The sequence below is a fragment of the Eurytemora carolleeae genome, unplaced genomic scaffold, assembly GCF_000591075.1.
Source record: "Eurytemora carolleeae unplaced genomic scaffold, Eaff_2.0 scaffold422, whole genome shotgun sequence".
Lineage (NCBI taxonomy): Eukaryota > Metazoa > Arthropoda > Copepoda > Calanoida > Temoridae > Eurytemora > Eurytemora carolleeae.
The window spans coordinates 157,579-177,666 of NW_019396433.1; the positions used below are offsets into that span (position 1 = coordinate 157,579).

Genomic DNA, 20,088 nt, shown 5'->3' on the forward strand with positions numbered 1-20,088 from the left:
CTAGATACAGATCTCAAGGTAGGATAATAGATACAGATCTTAATGTAGGATACTAGATACAGATCTTAATGTAGGATACTAGATACATATCTCAAGGTAGGATAATAGATACAGATAATAAGGTAGGATACTAGATACTGATCTCAAGGTAGGATACTACATTCAGATCTCAAGGTAGAATAAGAATTATTCCTGATTTGGCTACGTAGTAAATCCGACAAGAATGTGGTATAATACTAAATCCAGATTTTAACCTGTCTATTTTACTAACTTCTCATTAATGAATTTTATTGTTTTGATTTCAGGGTTGGATTCCACAATCTGTGATTGATAAGGCTCTGTCAGGAGCTCAGTTTGAATATATTCAAAATGTTAGAGAAAGAGCAAAAATTCTCAAGTAAGAAAGCTGTATTAAATATTGGGATTCTACTTATTATATATTTTTCTAGTTTCTATTTATTTAAATTTTAACATATTCATCTTTTTTCTTTTATTCTTCTGTGAATCTATTCCAAAAATGTTTACCTGTGTTTCTAAATTTTATCATTTCAACCATAGATAAAGATAAATTGCGCATATGACGACATTTTTCATCTTGAAAGATATAAATGCACAGAGATGTTTTAAAGATATTCCTATTATATAGATTAACTAGGTCGTTTGTGAACATTGGCTGTTCTTATGTCATTGAGTACTTGTGGTGTACATGAGTTCTGTAGAGAGAAATTTAAGTTAATTTAGTCCTTCTCATGTCCTTCTTCAGTTCTCGTCAATATGATATATTGCTCAGTGAAATATTGTTGTTCAAATAGTTCCATTCCCGGAGTTATTTCACACTCTATTATGATGAAATCCATTAAAACAGCAAACCACCCCGCTTATCATTGAAGTACACTTTGACCCCTAGAAGTATGAGTTCGCGGACTGTACAATTCTTGGTGATTTTGTGTACATAAGCTATCTATGTATATTTATTTATCTATGGTTTTAACTCTTAATCTTCCGGCCGCGTTTCTATTTCTTATTTAATTGGCAGTGTTGTTTAACAAAACTTCCAAGACTTCAAAACTTTATTCTGTTTAAGTTTGATTTTATTAAATTTTGCAATATTTTTATCCTAATTTTGTATAGTGTAAGTACAGCAAATGTTTAAAATGAACAATTTTTAAAAGCGTTTTCTATTCTTGCAGTTTGCCCACTTTTGATCCTGAAATAGAATAAAGGCAAATAAACTATAAAAAAAAAATCATGCACATAACTAAATAAAGGTACTGTCAATGTAATTTTAAGTAAACCCCATGCTTGGCAGCATGGTATTTTCGCAACACCAAGCAGAAATAAGAAAAATATCGTTTTTGATCTTAGAGGGCGTTAAATTTCATTCTTTTTCCTTGATGCATAAATCAGCAAGTCATTTTTATATTAAACACATTTAAAATTCAGTGATGGTGATGGACCAAACCTCTGTAGAGTAAAAAAGTAGATGTTAGTTCCACATTTATTGAAAATATGAAATATTAAATCTAAAAAAAACTTTTGCTGAAACAAAACAGTAGTAATCTATTGGTGAACTAATTTAATGAATGTGAGCTAGGTCGCTAAACTTCCTACCGTCGATTCAAATATTAATCTGCAGTGAAGTTATTATCTAGTACATGGAAAAATCCTGAATCAAAGACACATGGTTGAACCATATCTAGACCTGGCTCACATTCATTAAAACCTTTTCTTCAAAATATAATATATTCATGTTTTAGTAGTGATGTGGACCACGCTAGTTCTGTTGGAAGCTGTTTAGATGCTTGTATTTAACCACATCAGAAGCTGTTTAGATGCTTGTATTTAACCACATCAGAAGCTGTTCAGATGCTTGTATTTAACCCCATCAGAAGCTGGTTAGATACTTGCTTTTAACCACATGAGAAGATGTTTAAATGCTTGTGTTTAAACCACATCAGAAGATGTTTAGATGCTTGTATTTAACCACATCAGAAGATGGTTAGATGCCTGTATTTAATTACATCAGAAGACGGTTAGATGCTTGTATTAAACCACATCTTAAGATGGTTAGATGCCTGTATTTAACCACATCAGAACATGGTTAGATGCTTGTATTAACCCACATGAGAAGATAAAGACCAAACAGAAGCGTCACAATACTTGCATATTTTCAACCATTGATAGTTTTTTACACTTATTGATATTTATATATTCCATTTATTTATTCTTTATTTGATATTTAACTTTTGTGGGTTAAACAAAACCATGCAATTCAACGCATTTGATTTACTAGGTTTAGATGTCAAAAATTTAAGAAATAATTTCCTGTAAATCACTGAAATCAAAAGCCTCTATTGTTTCTTACTGAGGTATACATTTCTAACAGGGGGCCATTGGAAATTTTCGGATTTTGTTTGATTTTAGTGCGTTCCAACCGAATATAACATTTATAGCCCCCCCGCCCCCCTTGAATAGATAAACATTCTGAAGAGATCATGAACTTATTGATTTATCAGAGTAAACGCATTCTGGAGAGATACCGATATAGTTAATTTGTATAAAAGCTTACTTTGAAAAAGTTTATGTAAAATTTATCAAGTTTATATTTCCTTTGTAACGGAATTAAAGAACTTAATTTCAAAATTTTATCTTGAACTTCAACGCAAATTGATCTTTAATTATTATAAATGTTGCTTTATGCTTTATTGATAAAGATGGCTGTTTTTCGGATTACGTTTTATTTTTCAGAGACCATTTATATATTATTATTATTATTATGACTACGATGGGGGTATATTTTCACCAATTTTGGGAGAAAACTAAATATTCTTCAACAAATTTAAACAATTTCTTACATTTTTATATTTTTGCGTTATATTAGTTTAATTGGAAATATATACCCCTGTTATGACCTAAAATGTTATCTCTTACACATTTTTGAAATAAATGATTTGAAATTGTATATTTTAAAATACTTCTAAAGTACAAAAAATATTAACTTCACGACGAATTTGTCTCTCTTCTATCTATAATAAAAGTTTTAAAACTTTCTGTCTAAATATAATACTGCAATAGTTATTAACAGATTTAGACATTTGGTTTATTTAGATAAAAATGGGCAGTCTTAAATTCAGTTGTGTAAGCTGGTGGTGAATCTAAATACATTTTAAATCTTTTTTTAACTATAGAAAATGTTTCTGGCTAAAATTGTAAAACTTCAATAGTGTTAAAGGAAAACAATTATAGTTTTAAAAATCAGTTGTTTAACTAACATGATTGTCGAGATTTGTAGAATAAAATGCAAAGAAATTATTTATTTTTATAATTATTGTTATGATTATTATTATTAATATTATTATTTTTACTATTATTATTATTATTACTATTATTATTTATCTTTTTTATTGATATTATGATTATTATTATTTTTGTTATTATAATAATCAGCAGACGTCGTTGTAAAAACTCGACATGAAGTTAAAAGTTTGAAGTTTTATAACTCAAATTTACAGTTGCTAGTTCAGGATTAACTTCTCAATGCACTTCTGTATCTCTTTAGATTCCTGTTCTTCTTTCAATCTTTCATTTTCCGACTTCTCTTTCCTTTCTTTTTCCAGCCTTTGTGTCATTTCCTATAAATGAAAAAAGATCGTTATAGAAGACTATAGGGTGTCCCACGAAGCATGACAGTTGGTAAGTAGTTATAAAAGTCGTCTTTCACACACTATTAGATATTAAAGTTTTTTTTGTAGTTTATTTCGTCAAAAAAATATTTTTCGGAAACATATTTTACTTAGAAACCAATTTTTCTTTAACATGAGTCCCATATGGTATTTTTATTATTGTTTTTGGTATCAAACAACTTAACACATTATGGAAGAAGACATTCGCAGCTATTCACCAACTGCCATGTTTCGTGGGACACCCTGTATCTGAAGGGTATTGAACTTTACATTACCCAAAAAATGTGGATGTCTATTAAACAATGAAAGTTATTTTGTAAACAAGATCTCGGAAAATTATCTCATTTTATTTAATTCAATCCGTTAATTTGCCAGCTATAGGGCCGTCATAGAGTTGTTAACATAAGACTTCATTTGTTGAGACATTTTCTGCCGTTTGGATAGTTTGATAGACAACAATATCATAGATAGGACATATCATAGATAAGAAATATCATAGATAGGACATTTCATAGATAGGACATTTCATAGATAGGACATTTCATAGATAAGACATTTCATAGATATGACATTTTATAAATAGGACATATCATAGATAAGACATTTCATAGATAGGACATTTCATAGATAGGACATTTCATAGATAAGACATTTCATAAACAGAGAAAATTTTCCATAGAGGAGGAGATTTTATTTTACAAATGATGTTTTTTTTCCTTTCATTTCAACTTCATATTTTCCCTTGTCTATGAAAAATCTTCTCTGTCTCTGTCCTTCCTACACAATGTCAGAGAAACAATTGAGAAGTTGCAGTTTTTCCAATTTTGTTAATCGTATTTTTAACAATTCAATTGAGCACTCTCATTCAACAAAAGCATTATTAGTGAAAATATTTTTTCACATATGAAAAAGTTGAATTTTAAGTTCTTAAAAAACTGAATGAAGTACTCTTCATATGTAATGCTTTTTTGATTGTTTCGTTGTATTAATGTATATGGGGAGCACTGTGTTTACATTTTTCCTTATCTATGAAAAATCGAAAAAAGCTAAATTTCATAAATAAAAAATCTCCTCTGTCCATGGAAAATCTTATCTGTCTATGAAATGTCCGTCTATCAAATGTCTTTCCATGAAAAGTCCTATCTATGAAATGTCCACCACTTTCTAGATGTGAGAATTGTGACTTTCTCTTTCGCAGCGAAATCATAGCTGGAGAATTTTAATCGAATCGGATATTAAGGCCATTAGTGCCTTTTATCCTTTAGTTGTACAGGGTTACCCACAAAGGACGTGACTTCAATTACAAGTCATTTAAAATAATAATCTGAAGATTTTTCTTGGTTTTAGGCCTTTAATATAGTTTATCAATGGTAAATTAAATGGCTAGGGAAAGATCAAATTTAATCTGATTTGATCTGACTTAATCTGATTTGATTTAATCTGATTTGATCTGACTTGATCTGATGTGATCTGATTTGATCTGACTTGATCTGACTTGATCTGATATGATTGTGTACCTGTATATATTGGTTTGATGGAAGTTTTTGTCTGAATTCCATGAAATGAATTAGCTTATCCTTGTCCTGCTCTGTAATACCTGGATACAAAGGAAATATGTAAAAAATGTATAAATTCTTGGCAAACTTTTATTTTTCTTCATTCATCAGTGGAAGAGACACAATCTCAAACCTGAGCTGAAAACTTTAGAATGGGATATCCTTAATCCCGATCGGTTAATTAATCTGGAGATTAATAACATGGGGAGAACAAGCCATATTTAATCTGGAGATTAAGAAAAAGAGTGGATCAAGCATTAGTCCTGATATCCACCATTCAAAAGTTCCCAGCTCTGGACTTCAACGTGCAGCAGTTGCTAGTAAAGCTAAATTTGTGCATCCACACCTAGAATTGAGGAAACAGATGTAGGCTTAAAGCTAGCAAACAATCTCAAACATGGACTTCAACGTGCAGTAGCTGCTGGTAAAGCTAAATTTGTGCATCCACACCTAGAATTGAGGCAACAGATGCAGTTATAAAGCTAGCAAACAACCTTAAACATGGACTTCAACGTGCAGCAGCTGCTGGTAAAGCTAAATTTGTCCTTAGTCAAGTCTCGAGAGCTGTTTCCAACGTAATAGATTATTCTCTTACGCGTAATTACGTGCAGTTACGCGTAATAATTTTCATTGCGTGTAATTTCGCAGGATTACGCGTAATTGGGGAAATATCCATTTCGCGAAATTACGGCGTAATTTCGCGTAATTTCTACAACGTAATTTCGCAAAATTTCGTAATGATTATGCGTAATAATGAAAACTATAATTACGCGTAATTACGGCAGAAGGGGGGGGGGGTTGAGTACATACTGTCCCGCTATAATTATTTCTGAGAATTAATATGTACTTTATTTATTACGGAATTGTTACGTAATACGTAATTTCGCGTAATTACGCCTTAATTACGCGAAACTAGACTTTCTTTCGTAAAAGTAATATATGCGTAATTACGCGTAATGCTCCTGCGTAAGTGAAAGAAAGTGTTACGTTTCTTTACACGTAATTACGCGTAACGAAATTACGACTGGAAACCCTACGAGAGCATTTCACTACAGAGATAAAAATATATTTTTGAATCCATATTAACAGTTTGTGCGTCCACACCTAGAATTTTCTGGACCGGGCAATCTTCTGATGCATTAAATATATTAATAACTAGATGCAGGACTGAGGTTAGAAGAAATATTCTTTTTAACAGAGTAGCTGAGAAATGGAAAAAATTACCAAAAAATATCAAAGGAGCAGGAGATATAAAAACTTCAAAATAAGTATGGTCCGATTCACAGGGGAGGATACAAGGGGGGGGACATTCGCCCCCCCCCCCCTGAGATTTGAGGCAAAAAATGTTCCCAATTTGATAAATGTTACTGTTAGCGATAAATTTAGAATTAAAAATTTGTAAGAAACTAGACTTAAGTTATAATATTGTTCATATCTAGTAACGTTCCTTTATCAATACTCATTTATCAAAATTGTAATATTGTTCCTAATTTTCATTCATTGAAGTATAACTAGTAATTTCTTTTTGTTCTTAAATTGCTAATGTTCCTATTATTGTTCCTGTTCCTGTGTCCGACCCACCTTAAATCCCTGTCCTAACCCTATATTTTTGTTCCTAATTCCTGAACAATCTGTTTATTGTTCCTAAATCCCAGTCCGAATCCTTTAATTTTGTTCCTAATTCCTGAACAATCTTTTAATTGTTCCTAAATTCCTGTTCTAATCCTTTAATTTTGTTCCTAAAATTTAGAAATCTAGTTTTTTAGTCTTTAGTCATTAATTTTGACTCTTTTTGAGTCTTTTAAGTCAAAAAAAATTTTGTTCCTAATTATTCATTTTTTTGTTCCTAAAAAATCTTGCCCCCCCCCTCACTTAAATATTTTGTTCCTAATTATTCATTTTTTTGTTCCTAAAAAATCTTGCCCCCCCCCTCACTTAAATATTTTGTTCCTAATTATTCATTTTTTTGTTCCTAAAAAATCTTGCCCCCCCCTCACTTAAATCCTGTATCCGCCCCTGCCGATTCATGAAAGCTTTGTTTGACATATCCATGTTTTCTGTATGAAAATTTATTATTCGTGGGTTCTTTATAAAACAATGGAGGAAGTTTCCAGAAACACTACAAGCTAAAAGATACTGATAGCATTATCAACCACAATATGGATAAAGGTTTAAATGCTACCGTTACTGTATAGTCATTTGAAAAATAAATTACAATAGTTTAATAAAGTTAAAAACTTCAATAATTTTATTAAAGTTTGCTTATACCTTTCATTTGTTTTGTTTTATTATTTACATTTTCAATTTGTTTACATCTAAGCCCAAAAATGATTGCCTAATAGTTCAAGTTTAAATGTTCAGAGGTCGAATTTAAAGAATTTGAGCTGAGGCTTAAATTTGAGAAGCGGCTCAAATATGGTTGGTTCCACTAAAAAATGTATTCAATGTTGTAAGATTTAAGCCGGCGTTCAATTAAAACCGGTTTTTGGTGGATTTGAGACGCAGCTCAATTCTGCTCAAATTTATTAAATCCGGACTCTGCTCTGCAATAAACAGTGTTACCTGTGCACAACAATTATTAATCAAATAAGTAACAATTGTATTTGATGTTGATAAAACATGATATTATCAAGCTTTACTGTTGTGAAATGGGTCTCTGTGTACACTGCACAGTTGCTATGTTTCATGTCTATTTGCACATTTACATCATAACTAGAGTCAAACTGTCGTCTACCTATTCCATAGGTTTATAGGTCCCACTGTAGAAAATAGTAAAAACAAGAAAGAAGACTGAATGAAATCTCCCGCTTCTCCGCAATCTCACATTTTGTATGGAACCCTGTACTGATCAACTCATGAAAAACATCAAAAATTTATATACACTATACACTTACATTTAGTAGATGATGGTGGTTTAGAAGTATCCCTGATATATCCTCCCATCCTCTCAATCATATCCCGGGTCCGGATTCTCCGGAATTTCACCTGTTTCCGTCCTAGAAATGTAATTCGGGTTTGACTTGAATAAAGTTTTTCTTGGTAGATCTAATGAAAAATCAATTAAGGAGAATCGTGAATGTGAGCAAAAATTTGAAACCGCGTATAAAAACTACACAGGATTCGGTCAACATACCCCCCACCACAATGGGGTATCATGGGGGGAGGGGGCAACTTTATTGAGTTTACACCATAAACCTATTATTCAAGTCAAATAAAGCTCGGTCGCTTGAGTAATTTATTTTAAAGCAGTTTGTGCGTCGTAGTAATGTTGTAATTAAGTTCTGAAATCCGACGGAAAAGTGGTAATTCCCGTGAAACCTCTTAAAATGCGAATTTTAAATACGAATCAGAGACCAAACTAATACTTTGGCGGGTTGCCGACGCCCCCACATCCATTAATAATGGTTCTTAGAATCTATTTATAAATCTAGATTATCCTGAATCCGTTGTAATTTTGTATTAAAAAAAACTATAAAGTATAATTTGTTTTTAAATAGTTTGACGTTATTCAATATAAATTGTTAAATTAAAATCATTATAAATCAATGCAAGCTACAATTGATACAATATGTTTGTAAATGAAAAGATTATCAGAATATATTCATTTTTTCAAATCACCATGAAACACAAGACAAATGTATTTTAAGAGAAGTACTGTGATAAAATCCAGTCCCCCCTGACCACCTAAAATACCTCACTGTGCCGCCCCTCCCCCATTTAGTGCATTCGTCTTTGAAGTCGACATTTTTAATGATTATCCCTGTAATAAGAATCCTGCATGTTGTGGATTCAAATTAGCATTACCCGTAGATTGGTTGCTAACTGTAGATGTCGTCTTCCCTGTAGATATATCTTTAGCAGTAGATGTCGTCTTCTCTAGTTTCTGATCTTGGTTTCTTAAAAAACTGTACAATCCCTGAATAGTACAATAACAGCTAACATGAGAATTGAATTAAACCAAAATTGGATTCGGCTACACACTGCAAAAAGTACGCTATTGCTCCTATATCTATATCTATATTATTTAATGCGATATATCTAACAGTAATGTTTCCGCTAAACGCGAAAAGGTTTCAATTTTAGTTTAGTGTACTTTAAAAACCCTATAATCATTAGGAGGATGATATACAGGATGTCATCAACAAATTTTCTTTGAAATTATTTGTTCTCTACAACTGTAACCTTACTAACTCTTTAATCATTAAACCATAAAAAACATTTACCATGACAGAAAATACTGTTATTCTTCAGATTTTAATGTTGTAAGATTTTGACATTTAAGTGAAATTAAAGCACTTTATCTGTTTTCTAGATTAAACAGACTGTATTTGAAAAACAGAGTTACCAACTATCTGTTTTCTAGATTAAACAGACTGTATTTGAAAAACAGGGTTGCCAACTATCTGTTTTCTAGATTAAACAGACTGTATTTGAAAAACAGGGTTGCCAACTATCTGTTTTCTAGATTAAACAGACTATATTTGAAAAACACACAAAAGACAAAACTTTAAGTATAAGAATCTGATGGCTGAACTTGGCTTTTGCTGCTGAATATGGTGTATAAATGACAAGCACAGAAAGAAAATACATTACAAATGAAGGGACCAAAAATTGAGAAATAAAGACTAAATACATTTTGTACAGTCATCTCATTCATTGTAGACAACCCTGAATGTAAAGATTACTTAATTAGGACAGGAAGTGTGTGCATACTGTAATTGTATTGTCTTTGTGCATAGTACAATTATATTCAGAAAACAATGGAATAGAAAGACGATATTATAGCAATAATTTAGTGTTTTTAATGTTGTCACACAGCAAATATTTTTACTAGACAATTAATCAATCACAAGTATACTTAAATGGGTTGCACAGTTACTGTGAGTCATGCTCATTGGACTTTATAAAGTTATAACTTGATTCTAAAAGTCCTCTTCCTATTCCAGAGTTTTCTAGTTATCACTGTATATACTTGAAATGAACCTGTAAAATGTTTCCCTGGTATATTTGGAATTTTTGTATGATAAAATATGTCTGTTTAAGAAAGTTTTAAACACATTTTAAACAATTATCCAAAACAAAAATGAAACCATATAGATAAACTTGGATTTTCTTCAGAAGTCAGTTAGCTTATGTCCGTTACGTAAATTTGATTAATTATCGTTAAATGACGGTTTGAAGTCCCCAGCCCTCTCTATACACAATATATTAGATTTACCTTCCTCTGCAGTAAAGTTAATCTGCTTTCTGCAAGATAATCTAGACAATAATAAGAATTTTAAAATAAAAAATACTATTCTAATCTTGAATAAAAAGTAATGAATAATAATCCAGACAATTTTTTTCCAAATAGTTATTAAAGCACATTTAACAATGGTAGATGGGGGGGGGGGATTTAAGTGCTGTGTTCACATGATTTTATTTAAAAGGTCTCCCACCTTATTGGGTGAAATGCATTGAAAGTCATGGTTTTATTTAGGATATCACTGTATGTTGTATATCTCCACTGTTTAAAGAAACTAACATTTTGAAATTATCAATCATTAAAGGGACTGTAAAGGAAATATGAAATATAGGTATCGGCTGAGACCTATGCATTTCAGGAATTAATCGAGACCGATAAGATGTTTCTGTCTCGAGAAATTGATAACATACTGTGTCAAAATTATACCAAAACTTATGTATGTAAGATTCTAAGGTTAAAGCAGATCATATTCAGCAAATACGCAACCAATCTAAAAAATACGATATCTCAGAGGAGCCTGAAAAACTCAGGTATGCTCCTTTTATTATTTGAATTTAATAACGTTTCATATTAAATAGATATATTATTATTGATAATATTATTTATACGTCCGTATCACGTGACCAGAACTCCCTCCAATGGCATTGCAGTTTACTGGTGACTGGTCATGTGATACAGCCGGAGACACGTGACAATCAACTCCTGAAATGCTCAGGTTTCAGCCTAGACCCTCTTTAATTTTTCCTTTACAGGCCCTTTAATTTCGAACAAATTGTTTGTAATTTGGAAATGCTTTCGAACATCACGCGCAGATTTTACAGTTTGGTCCTTGTCCCAACAAGCTGTGCCTTGTGATTTTGACCAATTAAACTTGAACTATTCTTTTTTTAAATTTAAATTTAAAGATTGTTAAATTAAAACCAAAACCCCAACTGAAAAACCCAACTCTGCATGTTGGTCCAGAATGAACATGTATAGCTGTTTAGTTGCACCCATTATAATTTCTTTTTTAATAAATATATTTATTTTATAAAGAACATTTTCTATTTACCTTTCATAAGTTCTCTTGTATCTTGTGAGATATTGTTGTTTGAAGAAAACATATTTATTTCTGAAAATTATATTTCAAATATTAATTTCTTAACTTCCTCAAAAATGGAAGTAAGCGACGTAAACTCTTGTTCTGTCATTAAATATAAAACTGAAACTAACAAAATCGTTCATTAGTTTGTCGTTTGTTTTATGAGTTTTTAAAGATATTTTAAGATATTTAAAAAATATAATATTTTTCAGAAGTTCTTCAGTTTCTCCTATTTGAGAGCTGATTGATTCCAAGCCAGCGAACAAGCAAGACCTGCATGACAAAAAAAGATATTTAAAGATTTAAAAAAAATAGATATAAATATTGTTGAATATTTTAAAAAGAAGAAATATTCTGATCTAAACTTTGCTTTCAAAGAAACTGAGACTTTGCCACAAACTAAAATTTTCAAATCCCTATAAATATCAAAACCTAATTGTCTAGACCTTTGAAAATTCAAATTATTTGATCGAACATAACTCCTAGTTTAAAATATCTAAGGCGTAGATCCTTGGGTTGCAAAGATATAGGGATTAGAAAATCGGAGTTTGTGACATTAAAGACTTTATTTCTTTCGGGTGAAAACTTTTTTATAAAATTCTTTCCATGTTCTAAAAAAATGCACAAAAATAAGTTTTTAATTTTTTCTGAGGTCGGAGATTATTATCGTTACATTATTATACACAAAGATTAACCTTGTTTTTGGTCGTTATAAGTTGGGGTAACTTTATCTCCAAGTTGTATGATTAATATGGCAGCCTAAACCAATAATATTGTAATTTAGATGAGAAATGATTCTAAAAAGTGGAATTAGATTAGCTTTGCCATATTACTTTATTGTTTGCCATATTTACCACTCCATATATGGAGGTTCAAATAAAATCACAACTCTAGTCCCTTTTTAAGGTATTTTTTATAAGCTCCAATATATTTAATTTAATGATTTAGTTTTCAAAATATTACAAATATATTTTCCTGAATATTTTGCAGTGCTTCCTCCCTCTCTTCTTCTTCCTCCACTAGACCGGAATAATCCAAATCTGAAATAGACTCTTCTACTGAATTTAATAAGATTGAGCTAGGTCGGTGAGCCATGGACTCAAATACCTGGCTTAAATTTTTTTTTATAAATTGAGGCGTTTTTAAAAATAATAGATTTTTTTCCGGATAATACTTTCCAACTTTGACCAGGCATAAATATACCTTAGGTTAATGTGACCAAAAAAGTTGGTTCCGATCGGTTCAGCCGTTTTGACGTGGATAGATACAAACAAACAAACAGTGCTGACAAATATAATAGAATAAAGAAAAATAATCAAACCTAGAGAATTATTCTGCTCCTCCGACTCTGGTTTGCCAGATTCTTGAGCTTTAGGGATGTCGTCTTCAATATGAATCTTTATTTCAATTATACCATTGTTATTATTATCATTATCATAATTATCATCTTTATTTTTATTCTTACTAATTCAATTCAAATTCTATTTCTTGGAAAGCTTATTAAAAAAAATATAATTTCCCATAATTGAATAATCATTTGTATAATTACCTGAATTCCAATTTCAGAGCAATCTTTCTCGTAAATTTTCTCTTTCTTCTAGAGAATTTTTATGCAAATAATGATTCATTTTTATAAAAAAAACATTTCAGATGAAAATTCTATTTTGAATGGACTGTAGAGAAATTTCAAGTGACCCTAACACCCCTGTATGCCAAGTCCATTAGCGCCTGATCCAATCAGGGTTCAGTCATGAGTTTGGTGTCTATTCTGAACCAATAGAAATAGTGTGGCGAAAACATCTCTCTTTCTATCTATCTCATTATCCAATCAGAGATATGAATCCTTCAGTAAATGGAAATATTTACTTCTATTGAAACTATATAGTGCTAAGATGGCAATGCCCGATTTACAGCGGCGGATCAAGTATGAATATCCATATTTAAAATTTTATTATAACTGTTTATTCTCATTTGTGGACTCTTTGAGATTAAGATTTCATGGGCCCCGTTGTGAATCTTTGCATGGAGGGTTACTTGAAATTACGCTTGCAGTCCCTTAGCCATACCTCGAGACTTGTTTTGATCTCGGAGCATCTTCTTCTGAAAGTGATTAGCATCAAAATATTTTATACAAAGTTTTAAACTTATTCAGAAAAATGATAAATATTTATTTCGATAAAGGAATTAAGTTTTTGTCACAAACTCTGATTTTCTTATCCCTATAACTTTGCATTTCAATGGTAGAGACCTTAGATATTTCAAACTATGAACTATTTTAGATCAAATAATAATAGTTTGAATATCAAAGGTTAACACCATCAGGGTGAAAATTTGAAAATCAGAAATTGTGGCTTTACCAAAAAAGGAAAATTCGCTGTATTGAAATTAGCAGCTCAAATTTATATATAATATATATGTAATAATAAACTATCCTTTATTTATGTTTTGTCCATTATACAACGATACTTTTTATACCTTCATCTATCTAAGTAACAGTGATTAATATCGCCGTGTTTATAAAGTAAAAAAATTGCTAAATCCTTCTGATTTATTTTTTGTCTCTGATTCATAATTCCGCATGTCATTTATTTTTTAAATCACTAATTCTAAATAATCGTTATTTTTAATTTTCTACAAAATCAAAGATAAATAATGGTTTAGAGGTTAAGGTTGTAATTCGGGACGTACGCTGCTCTTTTTTTTTGAATTGGCGGCTCTTTTATTGTTTCTTTTACTCTAAATGGTAAACAGTCAATCCAAAATGTTACAAATATTTTTTAAATGCTCTCCAATAAACACTTCACACTAAATTTCTACTCTAAAGGAATTGCGATTTTGCCAGAGCCTCAACTTTTCTAATCCCAATATCTTTGCATCTTGAAGGTGAAAACCTTTAATATTTTACACTTAGATTAGTTGATCTGAGATGGAATTTAAAGAGTTTGAGCCGCGGTTTAAATCTGCCAAAATATTCAGCGCCGGCTTAAATCTTTAAACATTTGATACAATTTTAAGTGGAACCAACCATTACGCCGCCGCTCAAATTCTTTAAATTCGGCCACTGACAGTTTAAAATATCTAAGGTCTCCGACATTGTGTTGGAAGGATATTGGGATTAGAAAATCAGAGTTTGTTGCAAAGACCTAATTCCTATAGAAATTAAAAACCTCCATGTTTAGTACTTTCAATAATGTTCTTCCATGTAAAAAATAGTGTAAAAAATAGTGTAAAAAATAGTGTTAAAAAATAGTGTAAAAAATAGTGTAAAAAAAAATGAAAAAGAACTCGAAATTTTAACCAGACCAGACAGAAAAGAGTACAACTATAGATCTAATGAAAAGGAATTGAGTCTTTGCGTATCTTTAAGCAAATTGAATTTTTGATTATTTGATCTTATAGTTAACGTCTACGATATTATTGAGTTGGACAGATTAGGGATAAGAAATTTAGAGTTTGTTGCAAGAGTTTGTTGTTATGTTGCTTCCATGTAAAAAAATCCTGTAAAATACATGAAACAAAACAACTAAAAACCTAATAAAATGGAATTGAGTCTTTGCCACAAACTCTGATTTTTTCTAATCTCCGTTTCTTTGCAACCCAATATCCTTGACCTTTCAAACTATGAATTCTGTTCAAATAATCTAAGTAATAAAGTGTAAGATATTATAGAGTTGCATCAAAAAACGAGAATTTTGTACTTGGAATATAAGAGTGCAGAAAGAAGGGAGAAGGGAGTATGTGATTGAGCGGGGGAGAAGGAGGAAAGATGGAGAAGTGGGAAAGTAGGGAAAAGGGAGTATGTGATTGAGCGGGGGAGAAGGAGGAAAGATGGAGAAGTGGGAAAGTAGGGAAAAGGGAGTATGTAATTGAGCGGGGAAAAGGAGGAAAGATGGAGAAGTGGGAATGTAGGGAGAAGGGAGTATGTGATTGAGCGGGGGAAAGGAGGAAAATATATATAGAAGAAAAAGATGAAAATTGGATAAAGTGGAAAAAGAAAAGGAAGAAAGAAAACACAGGCAGAGTAGATTATAAGAAGGGAGCAAAGACAAGCAGGATAATAAATAAGGGAAGACAGGAGGATGGATTGGGAAAAGAGAGCAAATACAGACAGGTTGGATAATAAAGAGATAGCAAGACAAACAGCAAAGACAAGCAGGATAATAACAAAGGAAAGTCAGGAGGATGGATTGGGAAAAGAGAGCAAATACAGGCAAGGGATAATAAAGAGATAGCAAGACAAAGAGGACAGGCAGGGTGGATACTGGATAATGAAAATGAAGCATGGCCAGGGTGGGTAATGGTAATGGAGCAAATACAGACAGGTTGGATTTTAAAGAAAGAGCAAAGACAAATAGGAAAATATAAGGGAGCAGAGACAGACAGGGAGGATAAGGGAAAGGGGGCAAATACAGCCTGGTTGGGAATGAAAAAGGGAACAAATATAGTAAGCAAGGGAATGGATACAGGAAAGGGAGCAAAAACAGGCAGAGTGGATAGGGAAAGGAAGCAAAGACAGACAGGGTGGAAAGGGGAAAAGGAAGCAAAGACAGACAGGGTGGATAGGGATTAGAGAAAAGGAAGCAAAGATAGACAGGGTGGAAAGGGGAAAGGAAGCAAAGACAGACAGGGTGGATAGGGAAAAGGAAGAAAAGACAGACAGGGTGGAAAGGGAAAGGAAGAGTACGTTAAATCAGCAAAATCTGGTAAAATTAATGTTCCCTGTATAGTTTATGATCTCCATATATTCTAAACTTGAGAATTGGAAACTGTAATGAGCTTGCACCATATGGGAAATTCTGTTTGCTCTTGAAACTAATCATAACATATAATATCACTCTCACAACCCCAGCTCGACTGCAGACAGAAAACAGAATTGTATTTAGTTAAAGCTTAATTTCATGCATTTTCAACATCAGCTTTCAGAGATAGCTGATAAATCGAAATCAGCCTAAAATTTCAATTTTCTGTTTTACCTTTTTCGGTTTTATTTTCACATGTTTCTTTTTATCACAACTTTGCAAAAAGGGGTTAAAGGATCTGAGTTTTTGCCACAAAATCAAATTTTCTAATCTTTATATCTATACAACCTGCTGATGCAAACCTTTCCTTTCAGGTCAGAATATTTGGTCTAGCAAAATTCAAATAGTTTGTAAAAACTAAGGTCTACGCCATCGGGTTGCAAAGATATAGGGATTAAAAAGTTAGAGTTTGTTGCAAAAACTCATTTCCTTTTTCATTATATATCTGTTTTTTGGTTAATGTTCACCCATCATTGTTTCTATTTAAATTTCGAATTTCTAATTTTTTATCCGTTTTCTTTAAAATTAGTGTAATTTGTTTATTCTTAAATTTTGTTAGCCATGTTTTTAACTTTCGTATAAATATACTTTCTTTTTTTTACTATTCATCCTTGGATCACCATTGGATATAGTTTAATCTTTTTATCCTAGGGTTTCTCATCTAAGAACTTTCATTTTAAAAATTCAGTAATCCTTTTTTTGCATTTTTTTTAGAAAATATGGTCTACAAAATGGGTTTTTAACAAGCTTTACCATCACTACTATGTACTCAAGTCCAGACAATTAAGAATTCCTGTGTTTGCAATATTTTCAAACTTTATATTAGTCATTACTTTTAAGGAATTTACTGCAACTAGATAATTCTGGATTAATTGAATTTATTTGTATTTCCAACTGCAGTCATAAGAATGTTGCATTTAAACCTAACATGCATGATTTAATTTAAACACTATACTCGTAGAATAAGAATTATGTAAAAATTAATGAACATCATATGTAAGAGCTGTTTATAAAACATTAGAGTGTACAGGGTTAGTCAAAACACACACAGGCCTAAATATAAAAAGTTTCATGTGAACAAGATCTTAAATATTTTGAATATATCTTCATTTTTAGGAATTAGCTATGAATAGAAAAAACTGAAATGATTCTAATAGAGTTGTACATTTCCATTATCTATTTAATCCATCTATATAAGTAGTTTTTGATTTTTTTTTGCTTTATCGCCAAAGATATGTAACTTTTCATGATATGACCGTAGCGCTCGTCAAAGTAGAGATGCTTGGCTCACAAATCTCTCGTCCTAACCTAACCAATTTTGTTTGGCAATATATATATAAGTATACAGAGTTACCAACAAAATATGAGACTTCAACAGACCACTGTGCGGAACCTCTTCAAATAAACTTGTTTTGATCTTTGCAACATCAAGTAAATCTTTTGAAGTCTAAATTTTAGTCAGAAGCTAAATTCAACCTTCAAACTAATTCATATACAGAGTTTTTGGTCGTTATTAAAGTCTCATCCTTTATGGGTAACCAGAGCTCGGAACTTTTGAATGGTGGATCGGGATTGATGCTTGATCCTCACTTTTTCTTATTCTCGAGATTAAATAATGCTTGTTCTCCTCTTGTTTTTAATCTCCAGATTAATTAACCGATAGGGATTAAGAAGAACCCATTCTAAAGTTTTCAGCTCAGCTGTGTATGTTTAATTCATTTTGCGCATTTCTTGAAGTTTTTCTTGGGGGGGGGACCTATTTTGAGAAAAGCATTAATTAGTTTTTTTATTTATTAAAGAACCTTATCTAATATCTTTCATGCTTAGGCTTTGTTAATGGTTAAGGACATGTATTTGTTGATTAACTGCCAGAGGTGCAGGAAACTTTTTGCCACAAACTCAATTTTTTTCCCTTATATCTGTCCAACCCGATGCCGTTCATCTTAGATGTTTCAAACTATGAATTCTGTTAAACCATATATAAGCATCAGCTTTTAAATTTGATTCTGAAGCAAAAACTAATTTCATTTCTTGAAAAATTTTTCCCCCTTTTTAAAAATAACTTTTTCCCCAGAAATACTTGATATGTTTGCTCAGAGCAACGAAACAAAGTAGGGTTTTATTTGCTAAAGTTTTGGGTAATAAAAAAGAAAAAAACATCTCTTTTGATATAAAAATAATTTTTTCCTGCATAACTTAGGTTTGTTAAGGGTTTAATTGCTGAATTTTAGGGTGAGAAGAATTAAAAAAGGAGGAAAAACTTACAGTTTCATGTACAATTTTCTTTTTTATTCCAATTTATTCTTCTGAAGTTAGGCATGTTTGCCCGGAGCGCCATACATTTTTTTAGCGTGTTACTTGCTAAATTTGTTGTTAAAAATATCCAAAAAGAATAAAATAACTTGCCTCTTCATGTTAAAGGAAATGAGTGTTTGCCACAAACTTGTAGTTCTTATATATTTCAAACTATAAATTCTGTTAGACCATATAAAGCCTCATTTTTTTAAATTTGAGTTTGTAGCAAAAACCAATTTCCTTTCTTGAAAAATTTTTCCCCCCCTTTCAAAAATAACTTTTTTCCCAAGAAATAAAATATGTTTGCGCAGAGCAGCAATACAAAGTAGGCTTTTATTTGCTGAAGTTTTGGGTATTCGAAGTAATAAAAAACATCTCTTTTGACACAAAGTTCTTCCCCCCATTTTCATCAAAAAAAAAATTTCTTACACAAGTTAGTTTGTTTAATGATTTAATTGCCATGATTTTTAGGGTGAAAAGAATTAAAAAGGATGGCCGACAAACTAAAGAGTTAGGCATGTATGCGCGGAGCGCCAATTACATATTTTTAGGGTTTTTTTAAAACATCAAGCATGAATAAAATAACTTGCCTTTTAATGTCAAAATTTTCATTTTTTTACCCACATCACATCATATAAAATCAATTCATAATTGACGTGCCAAAAGGGGGGGGGGCGCTTGTGCACCCAATGACCCCCTCAATTACGCCCCTCCCCCCCCTGCAGCCTGCATTTAGGATTAAGCAGCCACTTCTCTCAATTGCCCGTGCCCCCCCCACTAGAAATTTTGGGCAAAGGTTAAAATCAGTAGTGGTGTGGTGCCCCTTTCCTAAAAAGGGCGCTGTTTGATGAGGGTGGGGGCGTAAATTTGTATTGTCTTTACAAAAGCCTATAATAATAAAAATTGCTATAAAAGGGGTGGTAATATAGCAATTTTTTATTAAACAATTTGCGTGGGGATAAGGAAAGAGGGCGTTTAAAAAAGATGGGTATATATATATAATTAGAAAATCAAACAGCCTCTCCGAGGATATGTAAATTGCACTTTTTTTGAATAGGGGATACATTTCAAGAAACTTGCGCTTTGCCGCGTGCATAACCAGAGTTCGCTGCAGGTACGAGTTCTCTGCAGGCATGACACCGGTCCAGTACAATTTGTACAATTTGATTTTTTTTTATGGACGGATATGACAATTTATGTAATCTTTCGAAATATAAGGATAGAATCTGAATTGTAATAAACAGCTTCCCAGTTAGAATACTGGGTACAAGTGTAAATTGAAATATTCTGTAGGGGAAACTCTTATAAAGCCCTGCCCATTTATCCAATTAGTCCAATTTGAACGCTTTGAACACATTACTATTTTAGAAGCGCTGATCGAACGTTAGTTTGGTTGATATAGCACTCATGTTCTTAAATTAAACTAATC

General features: G+C 31.7%; 2 protein-coding genes across 2 annotated transcripts in view; one reads left to right on the plus strand and one right to left on the minus strand.

The window, feature by feature from the left end:
• The window catches only part of LOC111703233 (stAR-related lipid transfer protein 3), a 16,765-nt gene extending 16,364 nt beyond the window's left edge, over window positions 1–401 (plus strand). The window contains exons 17-18 of the mRNA XM_023475121.1: window positions 5–18; window positions 306–401. Of these exons, the coding sequence (XP_023330889.1) occupies window positions 5–18; window positions 306–401 (110 nt within the window). The remainder of the gene's footprint in view (window positions 1–4; window positions 19–305) is intronic.
• A 3,039-nt stretch (window positions 402–3,440) lies between these two features.
• LOC111703241 (uncharacterized) lies at window positions 3,441–11,591 on the minus strand. Its single transcript, XM_023475130.1, has 6 exons — window positions 11,536–11,591; window positions 10,458–10,498; window positions 9,044–9,155; window positions 8,134–8,235; window positions 5,201–5,280; window positions 3,441–3,632 (listed from the first exon to the last, which is right to left on the minus strand). The coding sequence occupies exons 1-6, from the start codon at window positions 11,585–11,587 to the stop codon at window positions 3,516–3,518; spliced, it is 504 nt and encodes a 167-aa protein (XP_023330898.1). The 5' UTR covers window positions 11,588–11,591; the 3' UTR covers window positions 3,441–3,515.
• Window positions 11,592–20,088: the final 8,497 nt, after the last annotated feature.

What these genes read in the sequence shown, in the direction of transcription:
- LOC111703241 (XM_023475130.1), bottom strand. Translation starts at nt 11,587, where the DNA reads ATGTTTTCTTCAAACAACAATATCTCACAAGATACAAGAGAACTTATG. An exon ending in TAACTTTACTGCAGAGGAAG is followed by an intron (nt 9,156 to 10,457) that starts GTAAATCTAATA and finishes TGTACTATTCAG; the next exon opens with GGATTGTACAGTTTTTTAAG. An exon ending in AGTTAGCAACCAATCTACGG is followed by an intron (nt 8,236 to 9,043) that starts GTAATGCTAATT and finishes TTACATTTCTAG; the next exon opens with GACGGAAACAGGTGAAATTC.